The sequence below is a fragment of the Poecilia mexicana genome, unplaced genomic scaffold (assembly GCF_051168715.1).
Source record: "Poecilia mexicana isolate PSO_F unplaced genomic scaffold, ASM5116871v1 scaffold_2, whole genome shotgun sequence".
NCBI lineage: Eukaryota > Metazoa > Chordata > Actinopteri > Cyprinodontiformes > Poeciliidae > Poecilia > Poecilia mexicana.
In genome coordinates, this window is record NW_028263371.1 from 45,696,529 (window position 1) to 45,722,991 (window position 26,463).

At 38.2% G+C, this 26,463-nt stretch overlaps 1 protein-coding gene across 1 annotated transcript; it reads left to right on the top strand.

The window, feature by feature from the left end:
• Positions 1-90: 90 nt before the first annotated feature.
• On the top strand, positions 91-26,463 carry bard1 (BRCA1 associated RING domain 1). Its single transcript, XM_088001753.1, has 11 exons — positions 91-328; positions 1,578-1,634; positions 2,149-2,297; positions 4,151-5,208; positions 5,627-5,707; positions 8,352-8,524; positions 14,419-14,551; positions 14,676-14,808; positions 17,935-18,027; positions 24,555-24,652; positions 25,728-26,463. Exons 1-11 carry the CDS (start codon positions 237-239, stop codon positions 26,061-26,063), a joined length of 2,403 nt encoding a protein of 800 aa, XP_087857879.1. The 5' UTR covers positions 91-236; the 3' UTR covers positions 26,064-26,463.

Below are 26,463 nucleotides of genomic sequence, written 5' to 3' on the forward strand. Positions count from 1 at the left end.
TCATTTTCTCCTACATGTCTGTATCATCTCCAAACAGCAGGGAACGTCAACTAAGACAATATGCGCGTCTCGGTTGACGTCACGACCCTTAAGTCACTTCCGTAAATAATTGGCGGGAGATGTAAAGAACCAGGAAGTAGTTTGTTGTTTTGTGGTTTGTTTTTTTAGAGGCAGGGTTGGAGCAAACGAGTTCGACAACAAATCGGTAATAGAAATATTCTCTTTTGTAAAAAAGCATGGACAATACCACATCGCTACAAACAGATGACTGGAAGAACACTAAAGAGGCGGTTGCAAACTTCCGTCGACTGTTGCTTTGCTCCAAATGGTAAGTTGGAGCGAATCCGAACCGTTTCTCTGCTCAACGACGCAAAATGCAACATAAACAGCTGTTTCACGAGGAGCATACCTGTGAGGGGAATAAATATAACAGGATTAATCACTTCTAGCTTTAATACACGACGAGTCTAAACATGCATAACCACGTCATTTAACCTGAATGTTTAAACGCAACAGAAAAAGACAACAGCTCGAGTATAACTAGATGCGTTTGAATATTTTCATATCAGTATTCAAGATATTAAAGGCTATTTACCCCTGCTAAAATGCCAGCTTTTTATGATGTAAAAACAATTAACCAAGGAAAAGTATTTCAGAACCGTTTTCAGCTTTAATTTGACTTATTATTACAACTTAGTCAAAAACAGAATTTTTTTTTTGGGGAGGATATAAATTATAAAGGTCAACTATAGCGGCATTGTATAATTTCAAACCCACATTAGAGTATGGTGATGGCAGCATCATGCTTTGGGGCTGTTTTTGTTCAGTTGGATGAAAGTATGAACAGTCAGTGTTGGTGGAAAAGTTTCAGACTCCTAAAAGAAAGATGAAGATGAAGAGGAACAATTTCCTGTGCCTTAACAACGACCCAGGGCATAATTCAACCGCAGTGTACTTAGGCAACCACATACTTATGCATTTTCCCTTAAAGAATTACAGCTTGTTCCTCAACATACTTGTGCACGTTGGAGTCCCTGCTAAAGTAAAAAAGCACTCTGCATTCATTTCTCTGGGTCTCAGTTTTTATGTCACTAAAAATCTGTCTTTTTAACAGGGCTGTGTAGACTTTTCACATCCACCATGCAGGAAAAAATAAACAAAGCTAAGCTTTATGTTGTGAGAACAATAATTCACAGTTGATGGTACACACTGCAGTCCAGGGATGAGGAAGCTGATGAATTTCAATAAACAATCCCCAGGCAAAATAAGCTTCAGAGAAATGGCGTGAGATGTTTGAAATGCATACGGGGGCAACATGCAACACCATGCGAAGTCCCTGCAAATGATTATTTGTGTTTTTTAGTTTACCTCGTGTGATTTTAGTGAAGGGTGGATTGTATCGAATCTAGTTATTTTTATTTTTTTCTGTGATAAAGGGATTTAGGTTTTAATACTCTCAAAATGGTAAAGATCAAAAACCTAATTACCGCTCCACAGCATCTTGCATTGCAATTACTTTTTTGTGTGGCAATGAGTTAAGCCGGCACAGACTAATAAATCCTTTCCCTGTTTCCCAGCTCAAATGTGATGGAGGAGCCGGTGTGTCTGGGGATGTGCGAGCATATGCTGTGCAGGTAATGTAACCTCACGGTGTTCTGCTGTGATATGCTTATTACTGGCAGGCGTTCACCGTGGCAGGAATTTTTATTTGCCGAACACAGGTGTAGCTAATAATGATAATGATTGCTTCGTTGCATATAAGTGCGCGGCTGCCAAGATTGTGAATGCATGGATGCTGGCTTACTGGCTGGGCACACTGGCATGCCTGAAAAGTATTTAAAAAGCAGTCTGCTTTTCCTGCTATGTCACATGAAAATGGCCACAGAGGGAGTCGTCTTCTTCCTGCCTCAGGCGTGGAAAATTACTTAATTTATTCGGACTAATCTCTGCAGAGATTAAATGATGCTAATACTGAAAGTATAGGGTTTGACATGAATGAAGAAATCTAACGTGCTTGGATCCACAGTTGGTATGAACTACAAACCTTCCCTTTTTGAAACTACTAAGAGGGGGAATCAATAGATGCGCTGTATTTCTTTGTACTGAAATGTAAGCAGGACTCCATTCTAAGAAAGGCTTATTGCTCAGGTCGTGTGCTGGCCCCCGGGCAGGAGACGGCTGCGCCGTGTGTCTCAGCCCTGCGTGGGTGAAGGACATCCAAATCAACAGGCAGCTTAGCAGCATCATACAGCTCTTCAGTGACTTGGAGTCCCTGCTTAATCCCACGGAACAAGCAGGTAAAATGCATGCAAAGCAACATCCTGGTTTCAGTCGGTCCAGATATGTTTTTTCACACCACAGCAACAAGCTTCATTGTTTCTCAATGGGATTTTGTGTAATGAGCAAATATGAAGTGGTGCGTGATTCAAGTGGAAGGAAAAGCATTCATGTTTTCCAAAAATATTAAAAAAGTGTCAATGCAGAGTGACTGGTTTTGAGGTGACCTGCACAATATATCAAATCACAATCACCTTTGAAATATTAATGCTTGGTGTATCGTGGTTGCAAACGACTGTTAGGATGCAGTATTTGGTTGGATGTCATATTTAAAGGGACACATGCACCATCATTCTACAAGCCAGTAATATACAGATCTGGAAAAAAAATTTAACACACCACTGCAAAATTCTCAGTTCTCTGATTTTGCTCTGTTTGAGTAAAATGAACATTGTTCTTTTATTCTATGAACTGCTGACGACATGTCTCCGAAATCCCAAGCAAAAATGCATTATTTATTTGCAGAAAATGAGAAATGGTCAAATTAAGGAAAAAGATGCAGTGCTTTCTGAGATTTAATAATGCAAAGAAAACTAGTTCATATTCATTTAAAAACGATACTCCTGTTTTAACTCAGAAAGCGTTCAGGAATCAATATTTGGTGGAATAACCACGAGGTTTTTCAATGGGGGTTCAGTACAGTGGTCTCTTGTTTTTTTTTTTTTTTTTTTTCTAGAGCTGTATATATATTCAGCCACTAGCGGAACAAGGGGGGTAGTGGGGGTGCGGTGTGTGGTTTGTGCTATGTTTCTCGTTTTATTTTTACTCAGGAAGCACATTCGCTAAACCGTGAGTGAAACAGTCACTGGGACTGACTACTATATATTCCATTGAGGGAGAGTAACTATTAAATAAACCTTTCTGAACAGGTGAAGGCGCACTTTCTCCGTCTATAATCAGACATTAAAGCGACTTGAAACCATTCCTCCCTCCCTGGCACCTCCAGACCCGGGCCCCCATGGGCACCCATCCGGGCCGGGGGGCGGTTGGTGGGGCTCCGCGCCTGCATTCAGTCTATTGGGCGGTCTTTAGTTGCCCTTAAGTTACATTATGTGTAATTCTTTGTAGACCTGAGATGCTAAGCCTCACATTTCACAGTGAAAAAATTGTATACAATCATATAATCAGGATAAAGTGGATAAATCATAATAATTACAACATTATTCAGAAATGGTATTGCAGTTACATGTTTTCCTGGTATTGTGTCGCTCATAGTGACTTTTCACTGCAGTTTCAAGGTTTTTGTGTATTTTGTCTCCTGGCTCTGTGCTAATTCCTCTTAGCAGAACATTTATTGTCTTGACTTTTAACACATGAGGATTCTTGGATGTAAACCATTCCACTGCAGCTCTGACTGTATTTAGGATTTCTGTTCTGTGCAAAGGGAAACATCCACCTGTCTAACAGGTTTTCTTCTGGGTATTCTTCTCTCCATCCATGCTCCCATCAGATCTGACCAGCTTTTCTGTTTTTTTTTTTGTTTTTTTTGTACATCATATGAATTCCCAATAAAATTCTGGAATGCTTGTGGTTGTTTTTATGAATACTATTGCAAAGCAGTGTAAATGTATTGTCAAATGTGTGCAAAAATTGAACGCAATGAAATGAAATGTTTGTGTAATTGTTTTAATTAAGTGCATCATAGAATGCTATCGCACAGACAAAATGGCTTTCTGAAAACAATTCACTTTCAGAATTTCTAGCGAGCACAGTACAAGGATGGGGTTGCTGTTTTGTTCTTATTAAAATGCATCACTTCTGCTTTTTTTTTAAAAATTAATTTATTTTATTCTTTTCGTATATTTAATTTCAGACTCCTCTGTTGCTGAGGTCAGTTCGCAGGCGGAAGCTGCAGTCCTAAAACACAAGAAGAACTTTAAGATCTGGTTCAGTCCTCGCAGTCGAAAGGTGCGCTGCAAGGTCGAGAAGCCTTTAGAGGTCACTGCTCCAGACAGGAAGTCCTCTGAAGAACAGCCTGCTGCTCAGTCCAAAGTCCCCACAGCTCAGTGCCGGGACCTTTCAGTGTTTAATTTCACTTCGTCCTCCCAAGACTCTTCGTCTTCACAAAATGAAAGGAATGTAAACAGTAAAGGAAAGAAAAGAACTAAGAAAACTGCTACTACAAGGCAGGTTCAAGGGCGCACCAGTACCACACGTAGACAGACTAAAGAGAATTTGAAAAAGAAGAGGCTGGAGGCCATAAACCAGCAGTGGGGAATTACAGACCAACAAAATCCCTCATCTGGACCAGAGCCATCCTGTGCTGATGGAGCAAGAGGGTCCCGTAAAAGGGTTTCTTTCTTAAGCCCTTCTGTCTCGACTGACGGGGCCCAGACTGAAGCCTCGCAGGTCCGTGAACTCAGTTTGACCAACCGCACAACAAACGAAAGTCTCTCGGGAGGGGAGATCAATGTGCTGAGTCACCACAGCCAGCATGGTCAGAGCACATCCAGTCAGATGTCGTCAACAAACAACCCAAATCCAGATGACGGTTCCAAAACAGACACAAACGGGTCTCCCCAGGAGAGTCTCTCCAAAAGAAGCAAAACAGTGGAGAGAAACTGCTCCTTGGAAACAACGCCAAAAAGACAGAGGGCTTCTTCGGGCCAAAGGAGAAAATCACCTGGTGGAAAAGCCTCACCTTTCACTGAGCGTTTAACTTTAGCAAGCCCCCCAAGTGAAAAGAAAAAGAAACGCCCGAGAGAAGGTAAACAGCGTAGTCCGTCTGCTGCAGCCCTCATGTCTTCAGACAGCCACAATAAACCCGTGTGCAGTCCTCGGTCAGCTTTCGGCCGTTCAAGCCCTGGCAGCCCTGCAGTAATGAAGAGGAACCACAGAGGAGAGACCCCTCTACATCTTGCTGCAATAAAGGTGAAGACGTTTATTACCGATCACATTGATAAAGCTAAATTGCGAGCAACTTTACCCAAGGAACCAGATTTCAAGTTCATTGTCTCCTAAAGAGATAAAAATGGAATGCCAGTTAAAGGTGCTAATGTGGCCTTTTTGTGGTTTACTTATTCTTTCATAATGACAAACCCAATCCTTTCCAAATCGGTGCTCGGGTGATTGGACAGGCATGTTCTGCTGTTCAGTAATCCTCATGAACATGGCTGTAATCCCTCCCAGCATCACTGACACGGGAATCAATGGCTCTCTGCGGAGGCCGATTGATAAACCTGGGATCTTTTTGTTCTCAGGCATCGGGTGTTGTTGTTTTCAAATGGGTTGACGTTACATTTTTGTGATTCTCACTTCAGGATTGTTGTTTACTATACGTACCCTGCAGGGAGATGTAGATTCTGTCAAAGAACTTCTGGATCAGGGAGCCGACCCCAACCTGAAAGATAACGCCGGCTGGACACCACTGGTGAGTCTACATGCATCAATCTAAGCAACTATAGAGATGGACGCAAAGAGATATACAAATAAACACGAAGGCCTGACTATGTTTGGCCACAGAAAACATGGACAAAAACCAGCAATCAGGAATAACATTCTTTGGGTAGATGAGTGAAATTAAATTATTTGGATAATAAAATAAGTGGACATGTTTGGCAAGAACAGAATACAGGATTCTAGGAAAAGAACCTCATAAAAAATATGGATCGTCATGACTTTGTAGCAGCAGAACCAAGCCAGTTTATTATCCTCATCATATGTAAATGGTTGAATCTATGATAATGAGCTGGTGTCCAAATTTAGTTCTCATCACAAAATACATTTCTTTTGTTTATGTTGTTTTTCATTGTTGTTAAATTTGATCTGAAATATCCTTATGTTTGGAAAACAATCGAGTTTTCAATTCGGTGTCCTAATATTTGTATTTTACATGACTGTATTTGCATAAGTGTGAAACATTTGTATTGAATTTGCACCTATTTGCCATGGGCATTTATCATGAAAAATTAAATTTATCTTTATCATTTTAAGCCTCAATTATTTATGGCAAACTTACAATGCGATTGAAAATGTTATTTTTGCTGTTTTCTCCACTGTTCCACATGATTAATAATAAATGGCAACAAATTCAAAAGTATTAATAAATACGGTTACTGTGTGCATTTTAGTAAATGGCATCTTGAAGAAGCTGTTTTCAAATGCAAATATATAAAAAAAAAATAATTCTGGTGCTACAAATGCTTTGTCATGCAGTCACAACCATACAGTTACCAAAAATACAACAAGAACTTCTTTTTTTTTACCATCTTTAATCTCATCATAATAGTAGCACAGAATACTGCAAAAAAATTCTAAGTTCATATCGCTCAACCTTACACACAGTTCTCCCGAGAAAAGTTGGCCACACACATTTCTGACAACAGCCTGGAACGACCAAAGCTTTAGCTTTTCTTATGACAAGAAGTCAGATTTTTTTCTGTTTGATAGTTGAAGCACAGGGGAATTTTGTCATTTTTATTCAGCACTAGGTTCCATCTAATCCTTTACACTATTCATGTTAAGAGAATATTAAGCTCCAAACAAAAGGAAGCCTGAGTACAATTTTAACCGTCTTTTCTTGTCGAAATTTATGTGAAACACAGCTAAAAAGGATTTTGCTGTGACTTTATCAGAGCCTTGTATACTTGGTAAGATAATTACTGTAATCGCTGCAATTGTTTAACTATAAGGCTGACCTAAAAGGTGTGTTGCTTTGTGCTTTTACACAGATCTGCTTCAACAGGAAAAGTTGGAAGCGCTGTCACTTATTCCCTGGGTTATCATGTTTTTTTTTGTCTTTGAGAACAAATGTCAGTGTTTGCCTCTGACTTTATTACATCCCTTAATGTGGCTGCTAGCTCCCCTCAGACTTGTTCAATTTGAGCTCTGACAGTTTGCAGCTGATGTTTTGAAATGCTTACAATACAGCTTTGAGTGTGAAATATTATTTGACTGCTTGTATATTTCTTGGAAGTTATGTGAGCCTCTGCTCCCCGACGTGTCTTTTTCACTTCTCTAGTTTCAGCACCACTTTCATAACTCTGTTTTATTAGTCTTCTAAGATAAAACAAGCGTCTGCTTTTCTGGGATTGTTGAGCCTTGAGCAAATAAAATGAAGCAGATTTTGTCTGTGCACTTTACAAATCCGTGGATTTTAATTCCTGTGAGTAAAAAACACAAACATTTGTTTGGTACAGATGGCCAGCACTAAAAAAAAAAAGACTGGAAATAGCCTGTGTTTGCATGAAACAGTTGGGCGGTAAGAAATTATAATAGGCAAGTTTAATGTACTAGATCAACTATTGTAATGCAATTAATTATCAGTATTTACTGTACTATGTTTTTTCCTATTGTGACTTTTTATTTAAAACAGTTAACATTTTAACTGAACTGTAAAATCTGAAAACAACCAAAACATACAGTTTTATTAGACGTATACAATGAAACAATCACACGTGTTATTGCAATATCACAGTCGAGAATGACTCGTTGGACATATTATTCGGTACACTATAATATTTTAGATGTCATGCTTTTATATTCATCATGGTGACATATTTGGAAACTTGGATGTACTTCATTGTCCTTTATGTCCACACCAGATATAATTCCTATTGTTTACAATATAACTTGTGCAGTTCTACTTTTGTTTAGAAAAAATAAACCATTAACACAGGCTAACAACTTTGCCAAATTCACTTAAAACATGTTATTAGTTCTAAGTCTCATTTGTATTTGTTTCAGAAAAATATTGTTTTAAATAGCTAATAATTAAAAAAGTGAACGTAATTGGGTTTGTTTTAGTTTTTTTATTAATTTGATTAGGTATCAACAAGTATACACAAGTGTATTGAAGGTGTGGAGGTATTTTTCAGAGGTAAACATTGTTTTCACAATGACATGATTTGTTTTTGGATATATTTTTGTCTCAAACAGCAAACTGGGGGAAAAAAACCCCCAAACAGATTTCACTGCAGAATTTATGGTAATAGATCTGTTTTGAAAATAACAGAGGACAATAATGAGCATGAGTTGCACAGAATGACTGCTAGCCATTTTGCCTCTTGTTTCAGCATGAGGCATGTAATCTGGGCCACCTGGGAGCTGTGAAGGTCTTGGTTGCGAGGGGAGCCCTGTTGAACACACCTGGCTATGAAAATGATTCTCCGCTCCATGATGCTGTGAGGAATGGACATGCAGCCATTGTTAAGCTGCTGCTGCAGCTCGGTGCCTCACAGAACGTTCTGTAAGTTGCATATATGTCTTTTCTTGTTGAAGTAGTCTTGTTGACTACTTTTCTGTTTGACTCCCCTAATAATGGTTATAAATGACATAACAAGCATTGTTAAGTTGTGCTGAAAGTGCAGTGTTAGAAAGAGTAGGAGCTTCTTAAAGAGACAGAGGCCTGACTAAGTTTGTTGAAGATTTTTGCTGAAAGCTATATCGCAAACATCAACAAATATGAAGTCAGAAATATGAAATCGTTTTCTGCATTTTTCTTCCTCCAAACATTTTTTTTTAAATTTTTGTAAATTGCCATGATGCAATGAAAAGATGGTAGTTTTAGTCATGTCATTATATTTTGAGAACCTCATACCGGCCCATCCTCACTTTCATCCATCTTTGTAATGAATACTTAGAAGCTTGGCAACAAGAGTTTCTCTATCAATGCGGAATATTTACTTTTTACATTAAGGGTAAAGGATATGGTTGCCAACAGCTGCTCCCTGCTAAATCTGGCAAATTGTATTATATATAGCCCATTCCAATCAACAAAGTATTTTAATTTTGGACGTAAATTACTTGGACAAAATCAGACTGACAGCTTGGGTAAGAAAGCTTTGAGGCATGAAGGAAAACATTTCCTTTTGTAATAAGCACTTTTTTCTCAGTTTCCTGCCTAAATGTAGTAAATGGGGCTTCACACTGTTGCTTGGGTTCAAATCCCAAGTCTTTCTGCATGAAGTTTTGCATGTTTTCTATGCATGTGTGGTTTCTCTCACTGTCTAAAAACACGACTGTTAGGTTAATAAGTTACTCTAAAAGTGTCCCTAGATGTGAGTGTGTGCATACATGGTTGTTTGTCCTGTGTGTCTCTGTGTCGCCCTGTGGTGGACTGGCAACCTGTCCACAGAGTACCCCAAATCTCACCCAGTGACTGCTAGAGAGTCATTGTCTGTATCCACTTGTCCGGATACAGATGATAACTGGATGGATACATAAATGGTGAAATGCTCTTTTCCCAGTCACTCGTGAGTCGTGTGTGTATAGGAACATGGTGTGAGGGGAAAAAAAAAAAATTGTGCGTAGGTGGACAGATGCAAGGGTAATGCTTATTATCACTCTCCTGATGCTGTACTAACACTTATGGAAGCAGTGTAGATGGGCAGAACAATGTTTGTAATGAGGTAGGAGACATCAGGTCATCGTTATGATGACTAGTCTGGTTGATTAGGGTCGCTTTCCTTCTTTGGTAATTACCAATCGTCTTTTTTCTACATTGCTTGCTTCACTGTGTTTGCCTTACTGCTTGGGTGACTCCTTTAATGCATGACCATACATTTTTCGCTTCTGTAACCTCTCAGTACTGACGCAGAGAGCCTTTCAGGTCACTGCCCGGCGAATGTAATCATCATCCAAACTTCTTCCGTGCCTGCCACATTCACACTCGCCAAGCAAAGACATCTGCCAGTTCAATTCCTAATGGAATGACTGGCACCAAGCTCTGGGTTTAGAAGTAGTTTTTGATGGTTTCTTTTGTTGCCTGTGTGCATGACAGATTTCCGACTTTTAGCTGTATTCTTTCATTGCTGTACTGTTCCAGTGCTGTGTTGCACTTGAAAACCTGTTGGTTGTAAATAGTCAGCATCATATCGCTATCACTATCAGAATTCAGTCTGAGGGATCATTTATTTATTTCCCAATAAATGATCTTTATTACAATTTAAAACAGGCAAAAAATTCTGTATTTCTGACTTTAAAAAAAAAAAGCGTCACTAAAATGACACTTTTAGTACCTCACTATATGGTGTGGAAAAAAAGCAAAACTACAGTCTTGCAAGATTTTTAAGCTAAACTGGAAGGACTTCTCAAAGCATAAAATAAAAATCAAATATTCATCATATCAGGTCTTTACCAGTCCTGTTCGGTTTTCTCAAACAGGCAGGACTTCTCATGGTTGTGTGTGTGTGTGTGTGTGTGTGTGTTTTTTCCCCCCATTCTCTATTTCTTTGAGCCTCAGAACTCAGCCGTTAGTGTCTGGGGGAAGGAGTTGTCACAATGACTTTATGAACTAATAAGAAACAGACTTTGGATCACAGGCTTTTTTCTTTCAGCTTTTTTCATATTCAAGTTTTAGTTCTGAACATTTTTAAGATGTACAATAAATACTTCAACATATTGTCAGATATTTTGACAAGAGTCTGAGCATCACACTCAGGGTCAGGCAAACATTGATATTTTGACAACTCAGGACCTCATTGGCACGTAATAAGAGATCAAGACTAATATAAAAGGTCTGACTAGAATATTCTATAAGGATTTTGAGGGAAAACGGTTATTGTGGGTGAAAAGTCAGATTTGTGTGTTTGTGCTTACTATAGCAGCACAAACTTTATTTGCATAATCAATCTTGTATTAGACACGAGTCTTAGTTTTAAATCTGAATGTATTTGATACACCTGCACAGCCACATGAGATGCAAAACAATGTTCTGCATCTGTGCTGGAGGTGCAAATAGTACCACGGCTGAACTTTTAGGACGCTAAAGAAGTGGCCTGAAAATTACACACTCAACATGCAGAAGGCAGTTTACTGCCACTGGTTATTACCCTGTGATTAAAGTAAAAAATTGACGGTAAGTAGATAAGACGCTACTCGGTATGTTTGAATTGACAGCTGGCAGAGGAATAATGCTGACTCCATACACTAATTCAAAACCTCCAATCCATACTTGGCTGTTAATTAATTAATGTCAACTCAGTACATCATTAAAATGTGCAGCATATAAACTGGACCTGTGTAGTTACAAAATGTATGCTCGTGCAACAAACAAGCAATGTCAATTAAATAGTAGAAGATAATTGTGAATTTTCTTTTTTTTTGGAACTTTTATATTTTCTAGCTGTTTGTTTTTACTTTTATAAAAATACTGTATTAATTACCTCATAGTGACATGTTAGGCTTTTTGTTCTTAATGTTAACATTTAAATTAGAATGCATGTGTACTAACTGGAGCTTTTGTTCAATCAATCAATCAATCAATCAAATTTTATTTGTATAGCACATTTCAGCAGCAAGGCATTTTAAAGTGCTTTACATAATTAAAATAAAAACAGCATGTGACATTGAATAAACAGCGAGAAAGAGAAAAAGTTGTTGCCCATTTAATTCTCTGCATTCAGTTCTCGCAGTTAGACGGAGTCAACACGTCCTTACAAAATGTTATCATTTTGAGGAAGGCACAAGAAAGTAAGTGTCTTAATTAAAATGTGCTCAAATTTTTGTAGCTGGCAAATATATTGTCCATATATTCTCCAGCTTTTGTCAACCTCAATGGTTCACAGAATGTGTTCTGGTGAGGAAGACTGAGTGTAAGCAGAAACTTTGCTTGTTTACAGGAAAGCCTTAGAGGCCACCTTTCAGATGATGTGGGTCTGAGAACTTTTAGAGAGTGGGTGTCGTTATGTTCCCAATCTTTGAAGTATACTCCATAAACTATACTGTCTGCTGTAGTTGCTTGCCGAGCCAAAGTGCAGACCGAAGAGTTTTGGCTCCTATGTGCCAAACTCTAATTGTTTTCTGTTGAAATTTGAAATATTGCTAATGGCTTAAACAAAAGTTGCTGCAGGGAGACTGTTGGAAATGACCAGACACCCTCTGTTAATTTTGAACTAAATTTAAAAATCATATAGGCAGTAAAAATCAGTGGTCTTTTTCTAATGTCTAATGTTTCTAAATTCATAGGCGTTGAGGAAAGGGCATTTTGTGGAGGATGCAAATTGCAGGCCTAACATGGCTCATCAGTCTTTATAATTCAAATGGTAATTTTTTTCCTTGCACCTAAACGTTAATTTTAACACGAAACATAAAAAAATTTGCACCAAGAAGAAAAGATGGCTTATAAAACCTAGTTTACATACAGCTTTATTTATTTATTTTTTAGTTTTAGAGCAAAAAAAAAAAAAATTACTGTGAGAGAAAATGGAGTTGAAGGAGTAGAAACATATACAGCATACCATTTGAAGCCGACTGACATGGAAGGTCAAAATGAAAAGTGAAAATCTTTTGCCATTAGTTTTATTTTATTGTGTGGAATAAAAATGCAAATGTTTGCATGAAAACATAAGAATTGAGGAACTGAAAACATCCTTGTAATCTTTCTACATAAACATAAGAAACTATTACAGTGCTGCACAATATATCACCATTGCAATATCAGGACTGTTTAGATTGCGATAATTGTTATTGCTTTGTTGTAATGCTTCTCTAGTCCCAAAATGGTGGCAATGACTAGTTTTGATGCATGTTGCAGCTCATACTCACTAGAGTCAAACTTGTGGTCAAGCAGAAGAAGAGCCCTGTAGTGTTTATTACTTTACCTCTGCCATGATTTTGTTTTTTCCCCCCTTTCCCTTGAAATTTTTGCATATTCTCCTCGCATGCATACACCAGCGTGTGTGCATGCATATGTTGAAGTGTCAGGGACATTCTCTGTTTGTTTATATTTGTGTGTGTGTTCGGCTGGGAGAATGAATCCAAATGAAATATTTTATGGACCAGTGGACCTATTAATTGTCCCCCAGGTGTTATCTTTGCTGACGCCTAATCTTTTAGAGACGACCTGCTGGGCTCGGTTCTTCTATTTGTATCCTCTCTTCCTGCCATCCTCTCTCTTCATCCCTTTTTTCCCCCTCTTTTGCACTTTCTCAAGGTGACCTTTCAGGCAGCTTTCTCAAACTCGCACTTCATTTCAACATCCTCTTTGTAACCAGGAGATGGTTGCACTTTTATCATCTTTGAGTGTCTGTGCATAGCGGTGCTTTTGATTTGATTTTAAGCCTCCATTACACACACTATATTGAAAAGGTTACTGTGCACCAGATTTAAAATATATGCTGAATCCCCAAAGAAATGGGGATCTTCTTTTTTAGATGCGTTTCCCTAAATATCAGATGTTTTGTAGCCGTGCGGAGAAGTCGGAGGGAAACGATGCCTGCATAGGGAGAACATGTACGCCCTGCAAAGAAGGGCTCCAGTCAGGATTCAAATTCATTTTGGTGTAAAGCAACAGTTTTAATAACTGAAACACCACACAGGTCAACAAGTAAAAAGTAAAAATAAAACTAAAGCGAAGTTTGACGAGGACGTTTCTATCATGCACTTTGAGGAGGGGAGTGAGGCTCACTGTTGGGGAACTCGAGCAGGAGCAGACATCTAAGAGTCCATGATGATTTATTACAGTCTTACTAGGGTTGGCAACGATTGTGTGGAGTGTTGTATTAATGGAAAGAACATAATTTTGGTCTTTGATAAAACTGGAATTTATGTCTCAGTTTTACCTCATATCAAACTAAAGAGAGGCAAAGATTATTGTTCATCAAGGGAAAATCATATATTGTTGCACAGCTTCACAGAACAGGTGGGGTGTGATTTTTGCCAGATTGCTTTTCCCTCAACATGGGATTATTAAACTTCCAGCAGAACTTAGATTTTCAAGTATTGTGAGAGCATGTTGGAAGAATATTCATTTCTTATTGAGAGGATGTCCTTTGAACTAGAGAAGGGCCAAAATGTGAGGGTGGGAAATACTTGACGAATTAGACTGGTAAAATACAGAAAACATCTGTAGAAACTCTGAAATTTTACATTTTTACACATACAAATCTTGACAAAATTTCTGTTGGTGGTTACTATTATGTTTAACATCAGAAGTTATTCTTTATGAGACATCGGCGTACAGAATGGAACATCCCGTTGCACTAAACCACATGAGTTTTGTGTGTCCTTTTGCTTTAGTTGTGTTTTAGTTCATGTTTTTTCTTTTTTTTTCATCCTCATCTTCAAACTCATTAACACACAGAGGTACATTCTTTGAAACACTGATATGCTTTATCTGTGAATTTTATTTCCTCTTTGCAGTAATCTACGTGGAAAGCGTCCTGCAGATTACGCAGTGAGCCAGGAGATGCTGGCGATTTTCCAGGAAGCTGCAGAAGGAACCCAATATGCTAATTCTCATACATCTCATAGCCCCTCAGCCACTATCTCCACGGTATGTCTTCATAAATCAGTGAATAATCCTTTTTTCCATCATGCATTTGGCAACCCTTAAGCGCTGATATTCTCGCATTAAGTGCCCGGAGACTGTATAACCTTGTTCTTATGTCTCATTTTAGTCGAGTGAGAGTGCGAGAAGGGATCAGACTTTAATGTTATTGGCCAGCAAGCTATCATCGCCAGAGCAGCGTCAGCTAGTCAAACTGGGAGTGCTACTGGGAGGAAGGATCGTTGATACCTTTTCTGGCTCAGGTAGTGTTACTTACCATCTTGCTCCTGGATATCCATTATTTCTGGATTAAACCTGAAATTCTGCCTCTACGTTGCAAATTGTCATTGCTCGACAACGATTATTTTCTAACAAGTTTTCAGCAACTGAGATTTGCAGGAGTAAACAATAGATGTAAAAATTGGAGATGCACCTTCAGAATTTTGTGGCCAATTTCCATTCACTGTAAAGCTTTTTTTTGTTTTTTTTTTTTTCTCTCTGATACAGATTCCTATTTTTGTTTTTTTTCTGAGCTCCCTTGTGGACCTGTTGCATAGGACGAAAGAAACGGCATTCAAAATAATTTTTTTTTTCTTGTCTTCCTGCCGTGAGCAGCCATAAATGACATATTCTTTACATCAGGATCCAAATGATAACACAGAGCAACAGTTTTCCAACCTGATGGGTCGTTAGCAGGCGTCACATGCAGAGGAGGTAATTGGACCATTTGAATCAGCTGTGTTGCAGCAGAGACTCATCTAAAACTGGCAGGTCACTGGCGTTTGGACACCTATGGCCTAGTTAAACTCATGTGGCGAATTCGCTCAAGATAAAAAGAAGGTCGATCCAAGGTGAAGATTGGCCAACAGCCAGTTTTTCACTGCGGCCCCTTCATACAGCTGTTGTTGCATAAACATCTTTTCTTGCCCAATATTCTTAGAAGTATACACAGAAGTTGTTATATAAATGGGCAGTTTTGTCCCAGCTTCCCATTTTGGAAGAATGAGAAATCTATCATGAAGAGCCGGTCTCGCACTGCAGTTCTAATGTTTGGTGAAATTATTTTTTTCCCCCACACACACACACACACGCAGCTCTGCTCCGTACGCCTTACTAAGAAACACAGATCCATTTGTACTGTAAAAGCTGTGAGTCAGTACCTGAGCATTATCACTCATGAAGGTTCAACAGTAGCAAACAGCAGCTTTTAGTGGTGTATACATCATTGTGATGCAGCAGCTCCTTCACTGTTGCATAGTAATGGCTGGAAGAACACTGGAGAGCAGAAGTAATTGAAATCGTTCCTCATAAAATGTTTGGAGGTGCTGTCAGAGAGATGAATTCACACTAATGAAAAGCAGAGGAGCTTCTTGTTGTTTCCCCCCCTCTGGCTGCAGGGGTGACTGTTTGTACTTCCAGACTTTTTTTTTTCCAAGGTTTTATCATTTTGAGCTGAATGCTACAGTTTCAATGCAAAATGTAAAAAAGAGTTTTACCCCTGGGATATAATTATGTTCGTTCTGCACTTGTCAACTCGCCTCACTCACTGAATGAAGAGGCAATAAGCTTGTATTTAAATTTTAATTAACCTATAATTATGTGACCCTGCCTTTTATAGCAAAAACCCCTGCTCTGGTTTTTGTTTCATTGTCAGCAGCAGTTTGACAGGCATACAGTAGGTTTACCTGGTCACTCACTCAAAGTGAGAGACGCTGGCAAATTAACACTGTGAGAAGTATGAAGGTAGGTCTTATGAAATCTGTTTTATTTTTTCCCAAATTCCACTTCTTAAATTTTTTTTTATCAGTTTTCTGATTTCCACTTTTTTTTTATTCAAAACGTGTTTATTAACCCAAAAAGTGACAAATTATGGAGTGAATGAAATCACCTCAAAAGCCAGAGATCCACATTTTCTCTAAACGTATAACTGAAAAAACTGAGAGTATGTTGTTTTGCTGTGTGCATATCTGATGATTGCTAATGTTATGCCCTGTATATTATACTTAACAGCATTCGCAGTGTTGGACAAAGTAGAGTACCTTCACATAAGAGTGGCAAACATTATAATTTGGCTCTTCTGAACCATGTCTTTGTGGGTCACCTTTTGCTGTAAATGTGGCTTCAGCACTTTTGCATTCCTCCATCTTTGCACATCCAGAGATCTTTACTTTTGACTTTTTTTTTCTTTCAACATCAGTTTCTCACAGACTCATTTAGATTTAGTTCTGACCTATTTTGTTGCAATCACAAAGAACTGGTTGGATAAACTGCTTTGCGGACTATACTATCTCAGGTGTTATGCATGAAAACTCTGCTTGCCAATACTTAATTTGGCCACTTGAGAGACCTTCAAGTGTCCGTATTTAGACATGACCAAGATTTTTAAGGGGAAACATTGTGAAGATAGACAATATAGGTGGTAGTGTGGGAAATGTGGGTTAATTGAACTGGTTGCCACAGTGTTAACCAATCATCAGGTCATATGCAACATTTAGCAGTCATATCAGAATGCAATATTTTTGACCATGGTGCAGGCCTACTTCCTGATGAAGAAAAGAATCACACCGCTTCCATGTTTCGCCAGAAGGATATTGTGTTCAAGGTGACAGTTTTCCTCCACAAGCACTTTGCATGCAGATGAAAAAGTTCAATTTTGGTCTCGTCTGACCTGAGCAACTTTTTCAACACACTTGCTGTTTCCCCTTCATGGTCTGTAGCAAGCAGCACAATAACTTAAAATGGCTTATCCATTCTCCCATTAAAAATAGTGATTTATGGTTGATTGATTTGATCAGTATCCCATAAGCTGGTCAAAGATTGGAGGTTTTGTTTTGTAACCTAAACCTACTTGGTCCTCATTATGTTGTTTGTTTACTAATAGAGCAATTTCTAAGGACATTGCAAAATACCGGCATTAATTCTTAGATAAATTAAGCAGCTCAATCTATTTATTTTATTTTTACTAATTAGAGGACTTCTGAATGCAGCTTGTTTAACTGGATTTTATTTACTTTTTTGATTTTTTTTATTTTATTTATTTTTTTATCAGAAATGTGACAGCCACGTCTCATTGCCCTGCTTTCTTGTTAATGTGTCACATAAAATCCCAATAAAATTTGTTGTGTTATAACGTGACATGTTAAAAGTTCCAGTATAAATACAGTAGCGAGGTACTATGTCTCCATGTCTGACGCACAATAAGCTGCTCCTTAATGGCCTCTTATTTTATTATTATTATTTTTTTTTTTGTTCTTTATACCTTATCATTGATCACACGATCTGGAACGATCTAGTCAAGCACAGACTGCTGTTATTTTAAGTTTGTAACACAACTCCCTTAAGTGTCTCTTTTCAGTTTGGTTTTGTTCATGTTTGTTTTCTTCTCTCAGTGAGCCATGTCGTCGTGCCAGAAGGACAAATGCCCACCACCTACTCCACCCTCCTGGGTCTTCTTGCTGGCTGCTGGGTTGTCAAATACAGCTGTAAGTATGAAGTGAGCTGCTGACTGGAACAATTCTCTGTGGACACCTTTTTTTTTTTCTTTTGAATTTGATGTTAAAGCTACCGCTGGAAGTGGACTAACCTAAGGCAGTGCCATTGCAGTTTTTTCCATACTTTTTGGTGCCTGTAAATTAAAATAAAAAAAATTAAATAAATTCTTCTGAGCAAGGTCAGCACAACATTGATCTTTTTTTTTTTCTGATAAAGCTCCCTTTTTGCAATAGAAAATCACTTTTTCTTTAACATTTCACAGGGTTGCCACTCACTGAGGAATCTCGGACAATTATGGTTTGCAAAATGTGTTTATGCCATGGAGAGTCCTGGTTTACCGCCTTTGCACTCCTCAGTTCAGCTCACCAGTTCTTCTGTCCTATTTAGGCCTGAAGACTCAACCACGCTGGGAAGTTAATGCTCCTGATGAATCTGTCCTGTGTTGATTTGACTTGACCATACATCCTGGCTCATTATCTTGCTCAAAATCCCAGTAAAAACCAATGTTTGGTTTTATGATATAGATACCGCCCGAGTTATAGCTGCATTCTGGTAGCCATTTCCTAGCACACAGCGGTCAACAGGCATCTATGTTACTTCAATAGTAAGTTGTCTTTTTATTCTATATTGAACAGCTGAAAGAAATTTAAGTCTTTTAAAAAGTTATTCTACCAAAAGGTGAGGGGTGACTCAGTTTGTGGAGCACTCGGACCATGTGAAGGTGCTGTGGTGCCAATAATTGTGGAAACAGTGATTTTGGTACAATTTTCTCTTAATGTGTTTTTATTGCAAACATGTCCTAAAACTTAAAGGTTGAGTTGTTTTCTAAAAAAAAAAAAAAATTATCAGCATTATATTATGTCACTGAAGTAAGTTCTTAATGAGGGGGTTAAAGATTATGCATCATTTCTCATGGGTAAAAGAAAAATAGTAGGTGCTGTAAATATATTATGAAACGGAAATATAAAAGATATATATATGAATTGAATTACTGTGTTAATTACAAAACTGGGTCAAAGCTGTTGTTAGAATTTTAAAGCACGTGGATCGAAGTGTAAAAGAACAGAAAATATAATTTAGAAATATGTTTTGCTTTAGTTATGATGTTGTGGACAAAGAAATCAATATTCTTATGTGACTTAAAGTCTGAGTTTCTTAAACAATACACAGTATGTGCCAAGTGGATTGTGCCGCCTGACCAATTGATTTCTACATTTATCATTTCCCGCTATGTCCCAGGCAACATCCGAATTGCTCTCTTCTTATTTCAGGGCTATACTTTAAGCAACACTGAGTTTACTGTTGAGGCTGCCTATGCAATAAAGACAAGAGGTTAATTCTCCTCAATGCCGAAGAAATCTAGAGCAAGTCGTCAAATTTTGTACTCTCTGCAAGCCGTTGAAATCAGACTCCTTGTGTGGAGTTAGGATTTCTAAATGCAGAACACGCACTGCTCTGGGAAACATTCAAAGAAAAATGTTGCAACAGGCAATTTTCAGATCAATAGTTTGTGCCTCCTGTGGTGTGTGCACTCACCTGCTTACACGTCTGACAGCCAGATGAGGCAGGTGGATGACTGGGGGATAGAATTTGGTTAATGATTACCCCAGAAGTCTTCAATATCGATAGCAATTAAATGATGGCCTAGTCACTTTGCCTCCTCTCGTTTTGGTAATCCGAAAACCAGTTTTGCTATTCTCAGCTAGTCCCTCAAACTCCCCTGCCATCCCAGAACCGAGTTAACAAGCAGGAATTCTGAGTAAGCCCGCTTCCAGCAAAGGTAAAAGAGACTAGCTGTCAAAGAGTTTTCTGGCACCTTGGCGTGCCCTTTGCTGCTGTATTTGTCAGTAGCATCACTTCACTGTCGGTGTGTGGGTGCGTGTTGAGCACAATGCTAGGAGTGCTGCTGCTTGCCAGTTCGACTCCAGATGTGTGTTCCTATAATATTTTGTGCGTTTGGACCACATTCAGCCCTTTCCTTTTGTTTTCTTTTTTCCTCCACGCTGGCTGAACACTTGACACATCTTCACTCCCTCATGACAGTCACTGTGGCATCTTCTCTGTTTCTGTCCGGGTGTTTGTGTGACTTCTCACTGTCACCTGGCTTTGTGTGCCATCGCTGTCATCTAGGCCGAGGCCTGGATTACCTCTTTTGTCAGAATTATGTTTTGTAGCGCTGCTGCTGCTGTTATTTTAGGGAAGCAGGATTAACATTTTATCCTGTCTAAGAAGATTCTCCTTTTGGTTGAGTGGTGGGGGGTAAACTATTAAGTAGATTTTTCACAAGTTAAAAATGTTATTCTTTTATGCTTCAATGTAAAGATAAAACCATGCATTTTTATTTAACTCAAGTTTATTTCTTAAAATGAAATGCAAGATAGAAATAAACTAACTTGACGTAAATAACATAGGCAACAAAATGCTAATTAACATGTTGTATATTAACATCAATTTAAAAAGTATTTTATTGCTGACCCTTGTACGGATCAAAACATGGATTTACCAACCGCAACACATCATCTATCTGAAGTTTCTGCTCTGAACTAATTCTTTACTTGTCATGCTCCAATTACTGCACTTTCCCAAAGTGTCTGACTCATCACTGTGTGGTGAGTCACACAACTTCTACTGTGGTTATCAGTTACAGTTGCACCTTTACAGGAAATGGAAACGGCAACACAAATTTAGGATGTAAGGTGTTACATGTTGTGTAATGATGGTTCACTTTGCATCAATACAGGTACAGCTTATCATTTACATACAGTGTACTGACTTAGGATTAGAGGTTTATCACGTAAAGATTTTGTGGTCACTGAAATTTAGATATAGATGTGTGTGTGTGTGTATATATATATATATATATATATATATATATATATATATATATATATATATATATATATATATATATAGAGAGAGAGAGAGAGATTTCTACAAATATTTTTTCCTAAAAAATTTTTATATACATAGATAAATGCATATAAAAAGATTTGCAGTATGCGTATGTTTGTATATATCAAGTCTCCCAACAAAGATTTGACAGCATTTTGCATTTATTTATGACAGATTAAAGCTCATCAACTCTTTTCTCTTTTACATGCGGTAAAATATAACAGAAATAGAAAAACAATTCAGCTTTTAGTACTAAAAGAATTCAGCTTTTAGTACAAAATCTGTTCAAAATTATAAATAGGTCAGGCTTTTCCTTGCTGATAGTGATTCCTTGTTTTCTTTTACCTCTCAGTTGTAAATTTTGATTTCCACCAATTCCTTGATTTTTATTTCCCCCCCCCCCAACAATCTGTCTCATAAGAGAGAAAAAAAAAAAAAAAAAAACATTGGTAGGATTTCTTTGATAGAGCTAGCAGTTTTGAATCCAACATAAAATTTGGTAATTACAGTATTGTACCTTGATTTAATAGTTTCTCGTAAATTTTCTTCTACATTTTGGTGGAAGAAATTTCCGAACTGCCATTATGTTGCCCTAATAGTTTGCAGCTATTATCCATTCACTGTTTAGGGAAGAAAAATATCAGATTTTTTTCGGTTTGTGACCAACCGATCACTGTTCTGACGGTCGAGTCGCATAATTTTATTCACCAGCAGATTTTCCTTTGCATGTCCAAAGAGCATCGTTACCAATCTCAGAATTGAAAGATCGGACCGTTACTTAAAATGAAGTTCTGATCATTAACATGAATGTTTTGTTGCTGTTGCCAGAGAAAGGGCATTCCTTTCAGTTCACAATTTCCACCTTTCCCTTTTTAGCCTGCAGTGAGAGGCTGGACAAGGGTCAAGCCTCTGTGAAACATATGACCCTGCCGGAGGCATGACTGCCAGGAACTGGACTCGGGTCTCCTCTCTCTGGGACTGTGTTCAGAATGCAGATGACTCAGATGTGTCTTTGTATGTGAACTTGAGCCCATTCAGTCCCTCATGTTTAGGGAATGAGATTGGATATGGTTTATTTGTGTTGTTTAGATGCTGCGGGCTGTAGTGTAGAAAATCTGGGAGTAACCACCTCTGAATTTGTTAGTTTGATTTTAGTCAGCTTTTCTGTTTCAAAATGGTTTAAATTTGGGTTTAGGATTGTTGTCTTGGGGGTAAATGTGATGGTGTTAAAATTTTATTGTCCATCTGTTTACAGAACTTGGGTATTCTTCTACTTTTTGTTATCTCATCTCTAAAAGTTAGGGCCGTGCCAGGAAACTAACCAATTTGAATAATCTCCACAGATTCTGAAGAGAGAATTACAATTATGTGAGAAACTTATGGGCCACAAACCAGTCAAATAAAAACCGGTTTCTCTGCAAACTGTTCAGAGGTATTTATTAAAAATTGGTGGCAATTAGCATTGGACTGGTTAATATGAGGATATGACAAAGCTTTAAAAAAATTGCACTTTAAAGTCCTTTTTAACAAGATAGACAGAACTGGCCCTCCTCCACGTGTTGCAGTGCACTGCCAGTCAGCAGGATGAAAGGAAGACTCCTCCTACATGCAGAAAAAAGCCAGTACGGCTGTTTGGATTTTTTTTTTTCTTTTTTGTTATCCCACATAGTCGAGTTGTTGAAACTAAAGAAGCCCTGTGTTTCTTAATAAGCAAGCTCTATTTGGCAAACTAATTTATGTAACATCTGTCAAATGATGTCGTACTTGTTTGTTTTTTCAATCTTTGTCTTTGCATTGATTTCTACACCAGGCTACTCAAGACATTATTACGTTGAATGCTTGGTGAAGATGCATGTGTAGATTTCTTCTGGGGTGTGTAATTTTAAGCTTGTGTGGAATATAGAAAGTTGAACTGTTATTTTTTTTTTATTGCTGAAGTTCTGTGTCTTCTTGTTACTCCTTAATTGCCCATATTGGACCTCAGGGCATCTCTTCAAGGTCATTTTGTTTGAGGATTAAACTCCTCCTGACCTGATCCACGTGTCATAATGAGCTGCAGTCGGTTTAATGTTTAATCAGTGGGGAGCATTTATCTTGCCACTCACTCATTCAGTGACTCACAAAGGTTGGAGGTTAGAAGTTGAACTGAACATAAATAAATATGCTAATAAGTCCTCAGCACTAAGCACAATCGTCCGCAGCGATTAACCTCAGTATCTCTGCTCCTTTTCTTTAGCCCAGCTCCCCTGCAGGAAACAAAGCTATAATTAAGTGGGTTGAAGAAATGTAATCACAGTGCCACACCATTTACTGCTTCCTACAGATATGCATGTATGAATGTATGTAATTTGCTTTATTGTGGCAGGGTTTTTCACTTGCACACATTTGCACTAATTTTCTCATTTTGCCGAACAGCTGGGAGAAACGTTCCAGAAAATAAAGATGCTGTCGAATGATTGTGGAGGTGGTTGTGAGGTGAAACGTATATGCCGGGCAAGTGTTTCCATGGATACAATGCTGATTAGAATCCTTTCCGTCACCGAGTCGTAAACTATGAATTAATTTTCAGGAATAGACGTAAATGTGGACGGTTAGAGAATGGTTCTGTTTCGTTAGCGATTTTAATAAAAAGCAGTGAGTCATAGAGCAACAGATATATCAAACACACAACCTCCCCCTAGCATAGCTACCATCAACACCTTGTAATATTTGGATGGAACCATCAGTCATTCATCGTTCCTTGAGACATCAATGAAAATGATTTATTTGCCCATGTTAAAGACGTAGCGAGTGGGGAAAAGCTAACCCTTTTGTACTTTTACTCAGTGAAGGTATCACATTTGACTTTAACCAACTTACTGTCTTTTTTTTGTTTGACTGTTACATGAGACGTATGTATAGGATATATCCTGGCTTTTTTTTTTTTTTAAGATTTCATAATTTTCCTTCTTTTTAATTTCTCATTTAGTTTTATGCGAGAACGACCTGGAACATTAGTTGCAGAAAAACCTAATCGTAGTGTAAGCAACATGGTTCCTGTTAAAGTCCCTGTAGAGTTGAGCAAACTTTGTACGTTTGAGGGCATGAAGAGAACAGGCTTTCCCTTTTTTGCTTTCGAAACAATTGTTTATAGATTGTTTGTAGATAACCAATAATAGTTGTTATTGAGACTTGCTGAAGTTCTCCAATTGTGATGTCCAGAGGTGGTCGTTTGATTTTTTTTAATTTTTTTTATGCATTATCCCTTGATATCCATACAAAATGCATAATCCCATTTTTACCATAACTTCCTGCTGTAACACAAACATTTCTCCAGCCACTGTGGGACATTTGTATTCTTCTCTTTTTAAAAAAATTAACATTTTCTTATCATACTGGCTGTCACAGTTTCAGTTGGACTGTGTTCAAGTGTCAAGTTTTGTCTAATATTTACAATGATGGTTGCTTCGTTAACTCTGGGAGCATCTCTCTGTCAACAACTTCAGCTTTGGCAATCCTTGAAATCTTCTAGCTTGTAACGGAGTCGACGCGAGCCTCGTCATCCTCCCAAAACTTGTCGCAATCCTTCATGTCAGCATAATCAGCTGCAAGCTTAATTTTGTTTGCTTTATCTGTTTGTCGGCAGGGGTGAAAGCATGTCTGCAGGCGGGAAAGTGGCTGCCTGAAGCTGAGCACGAAGCGGGAGAAGGCCCTCAGCGCAGTCGCATCAACAGATGTAGTTTGGTAAACTTTAAACACACAAATACAAAGTAAAAAAAATAAATAAATAAAAAAATCAGCAGAGGCATGTTTAGTTTGGAGTCTTGTTTAGGTTTAATGTATTGAATTCCGTGTACACGTAGTTATGCCTCCCAAGCAGCCTCTGGGTTTTTCTTTTTGTCTGATTTTGAGAGGTTAAAACGAAAAGAGCTGAAACAGCAGCTCAAACTATCCTCAAATGGCGAGACTAACACTTTGCACTGGCCAAGTCGGAGTCGTGACCTCAGACCAAACAAGAATTTGTTGCAAGGCTTGAAAATTGCTGCTTGCTCACTAAGACAGCAGATGGATTGAGAGAGCTTGATAGAAAATAAAGCTGAACTCTCTGTCTTGAGGCTCCATTTGCCACCAGAATTACATTTTAGTGTAGCTTTAGCTTATTGATGGTGATTGATGTTGGGGGGTGGGGGGGTCGGAGGGAGATGTTTTAGCATGAAAAACTACAATTTATACGAATTAGTATTGTCGTTAGACAATGTAAATTTGAGAAGCTATTTGCTTTACAAATTATAAGACTGTGCTTTTCTTTTTTTTTTTCTTTTTTTTTGCTGAAAGGACAAGTTCAAACTTTTAATGTGGTACCATAAATAGTAATAAAGACACTCATGCACTTAAGATAAAAAAGGGGAACTTAATTTAAAATATAATTAAAGAACATAATTACTTGGAATGTTATACTCTGTGATGCTTGAGTTACTTTGAACAGTTCTCTAATTCAGTGCTGCTTTAAACAGCAACACTAGTTAGTTTCTTCTGAGGGTGAGGTTTCTGAAAATCTCTTATTGGCAAAGTGTCCAAGTTAAGCACTTGTACAGTAAATGTGATAGCATTTACGAATTTCATAGAGATTTAATTAAATCTTTTGGAGAATTATTTTGCCTTGAGAACACAAGACCCTCAGATCTGTTTTATCTGTTTGTGTTTCATGTCTTCTGAGCTGCGCTTTTGATGGAATAATAATTATTCATCTGGAATTAGGAGCCATGCCAGCATGACAAAAACCTAAATGACACATTTAACTAGAGCTTTGTTTCTCCAGCTTCCACCGCTTTTCGATGGCTGTTTCTTCTTCCTCCTCGGCTCCTTTAAGGGGACGACCAAAAACGAGCTCGCCAAGCTGTTGCGAGAAGGAGGCGGCCAACTTCTGAGCCGGCAGCCAAAGCCGGACAGCGACGTTACACAGACTCTGAATGCAGCAGCCTACCATGCAGAGCCAGGCTCTGACCAGGCGCTCTGCACCCAGTACATCATCTACGACCCACAGGGAACCTACAAGCCGGCGGTTGTCAGACGAGGGAAAGTGTGGTCCGCTCCCTCAACCTGGATCATCGACTGCATTGCAGCCTTCAGCCTCCTCCCTGTGCCTGAGCATTAAATTACAATCCGCTTTCTTTTTTCTTCCTTTTTTATTCTCTATGAATAACATTTCTTCTAGATTTTACTCACTCTGAATGCTTTTTAACTTGTGGTACATTGGTTGTTTTCTATCACAGATGACTAATTCTTTTGCGAACTAAAATAATTATGTATCATTTTATGATCCTGTGTTTAAAATGACACAGATCTAATGAAGTTGTTCTTTTTAGACTTGTATTGGTAACAAATGTTTGCTATCAGTGCCTCATAAGACTGAAATAACTAAAATGGAAATTGAAAAAAAAAAAAAAAATCAATCCAGCCAGTAAGTTTGTGTTTTCAGAAAATTAGTTTATATAGTTGTTGTGGAGTAGTTTGTGTAATTGTATGTTTCTCTGAATTAAAAATATTCTTCAGTA

Coding starts and splice junctions, on each gene's coding strand:
- bard1 (XM_088001753.1), top strand. CDS start 237: ATGGACAATACCACATCGCTACAAACAGATGACTGGAAGAACACTAAA. Junction 329..1,577: donor CTGTTGCTTTGCTCCAAATG/GTAAGTTGGAGC, acceptor CCTGTTTCCCAG/CTCAAATGTGATGGAGGAGC. Junction 5,708..8,351: donor ACGCCGGCTGGACACCACTG/GTGAGTCTACAT, acceptor CTCTTGTTTCAG/CATGAGGCATGTAATCTGGG.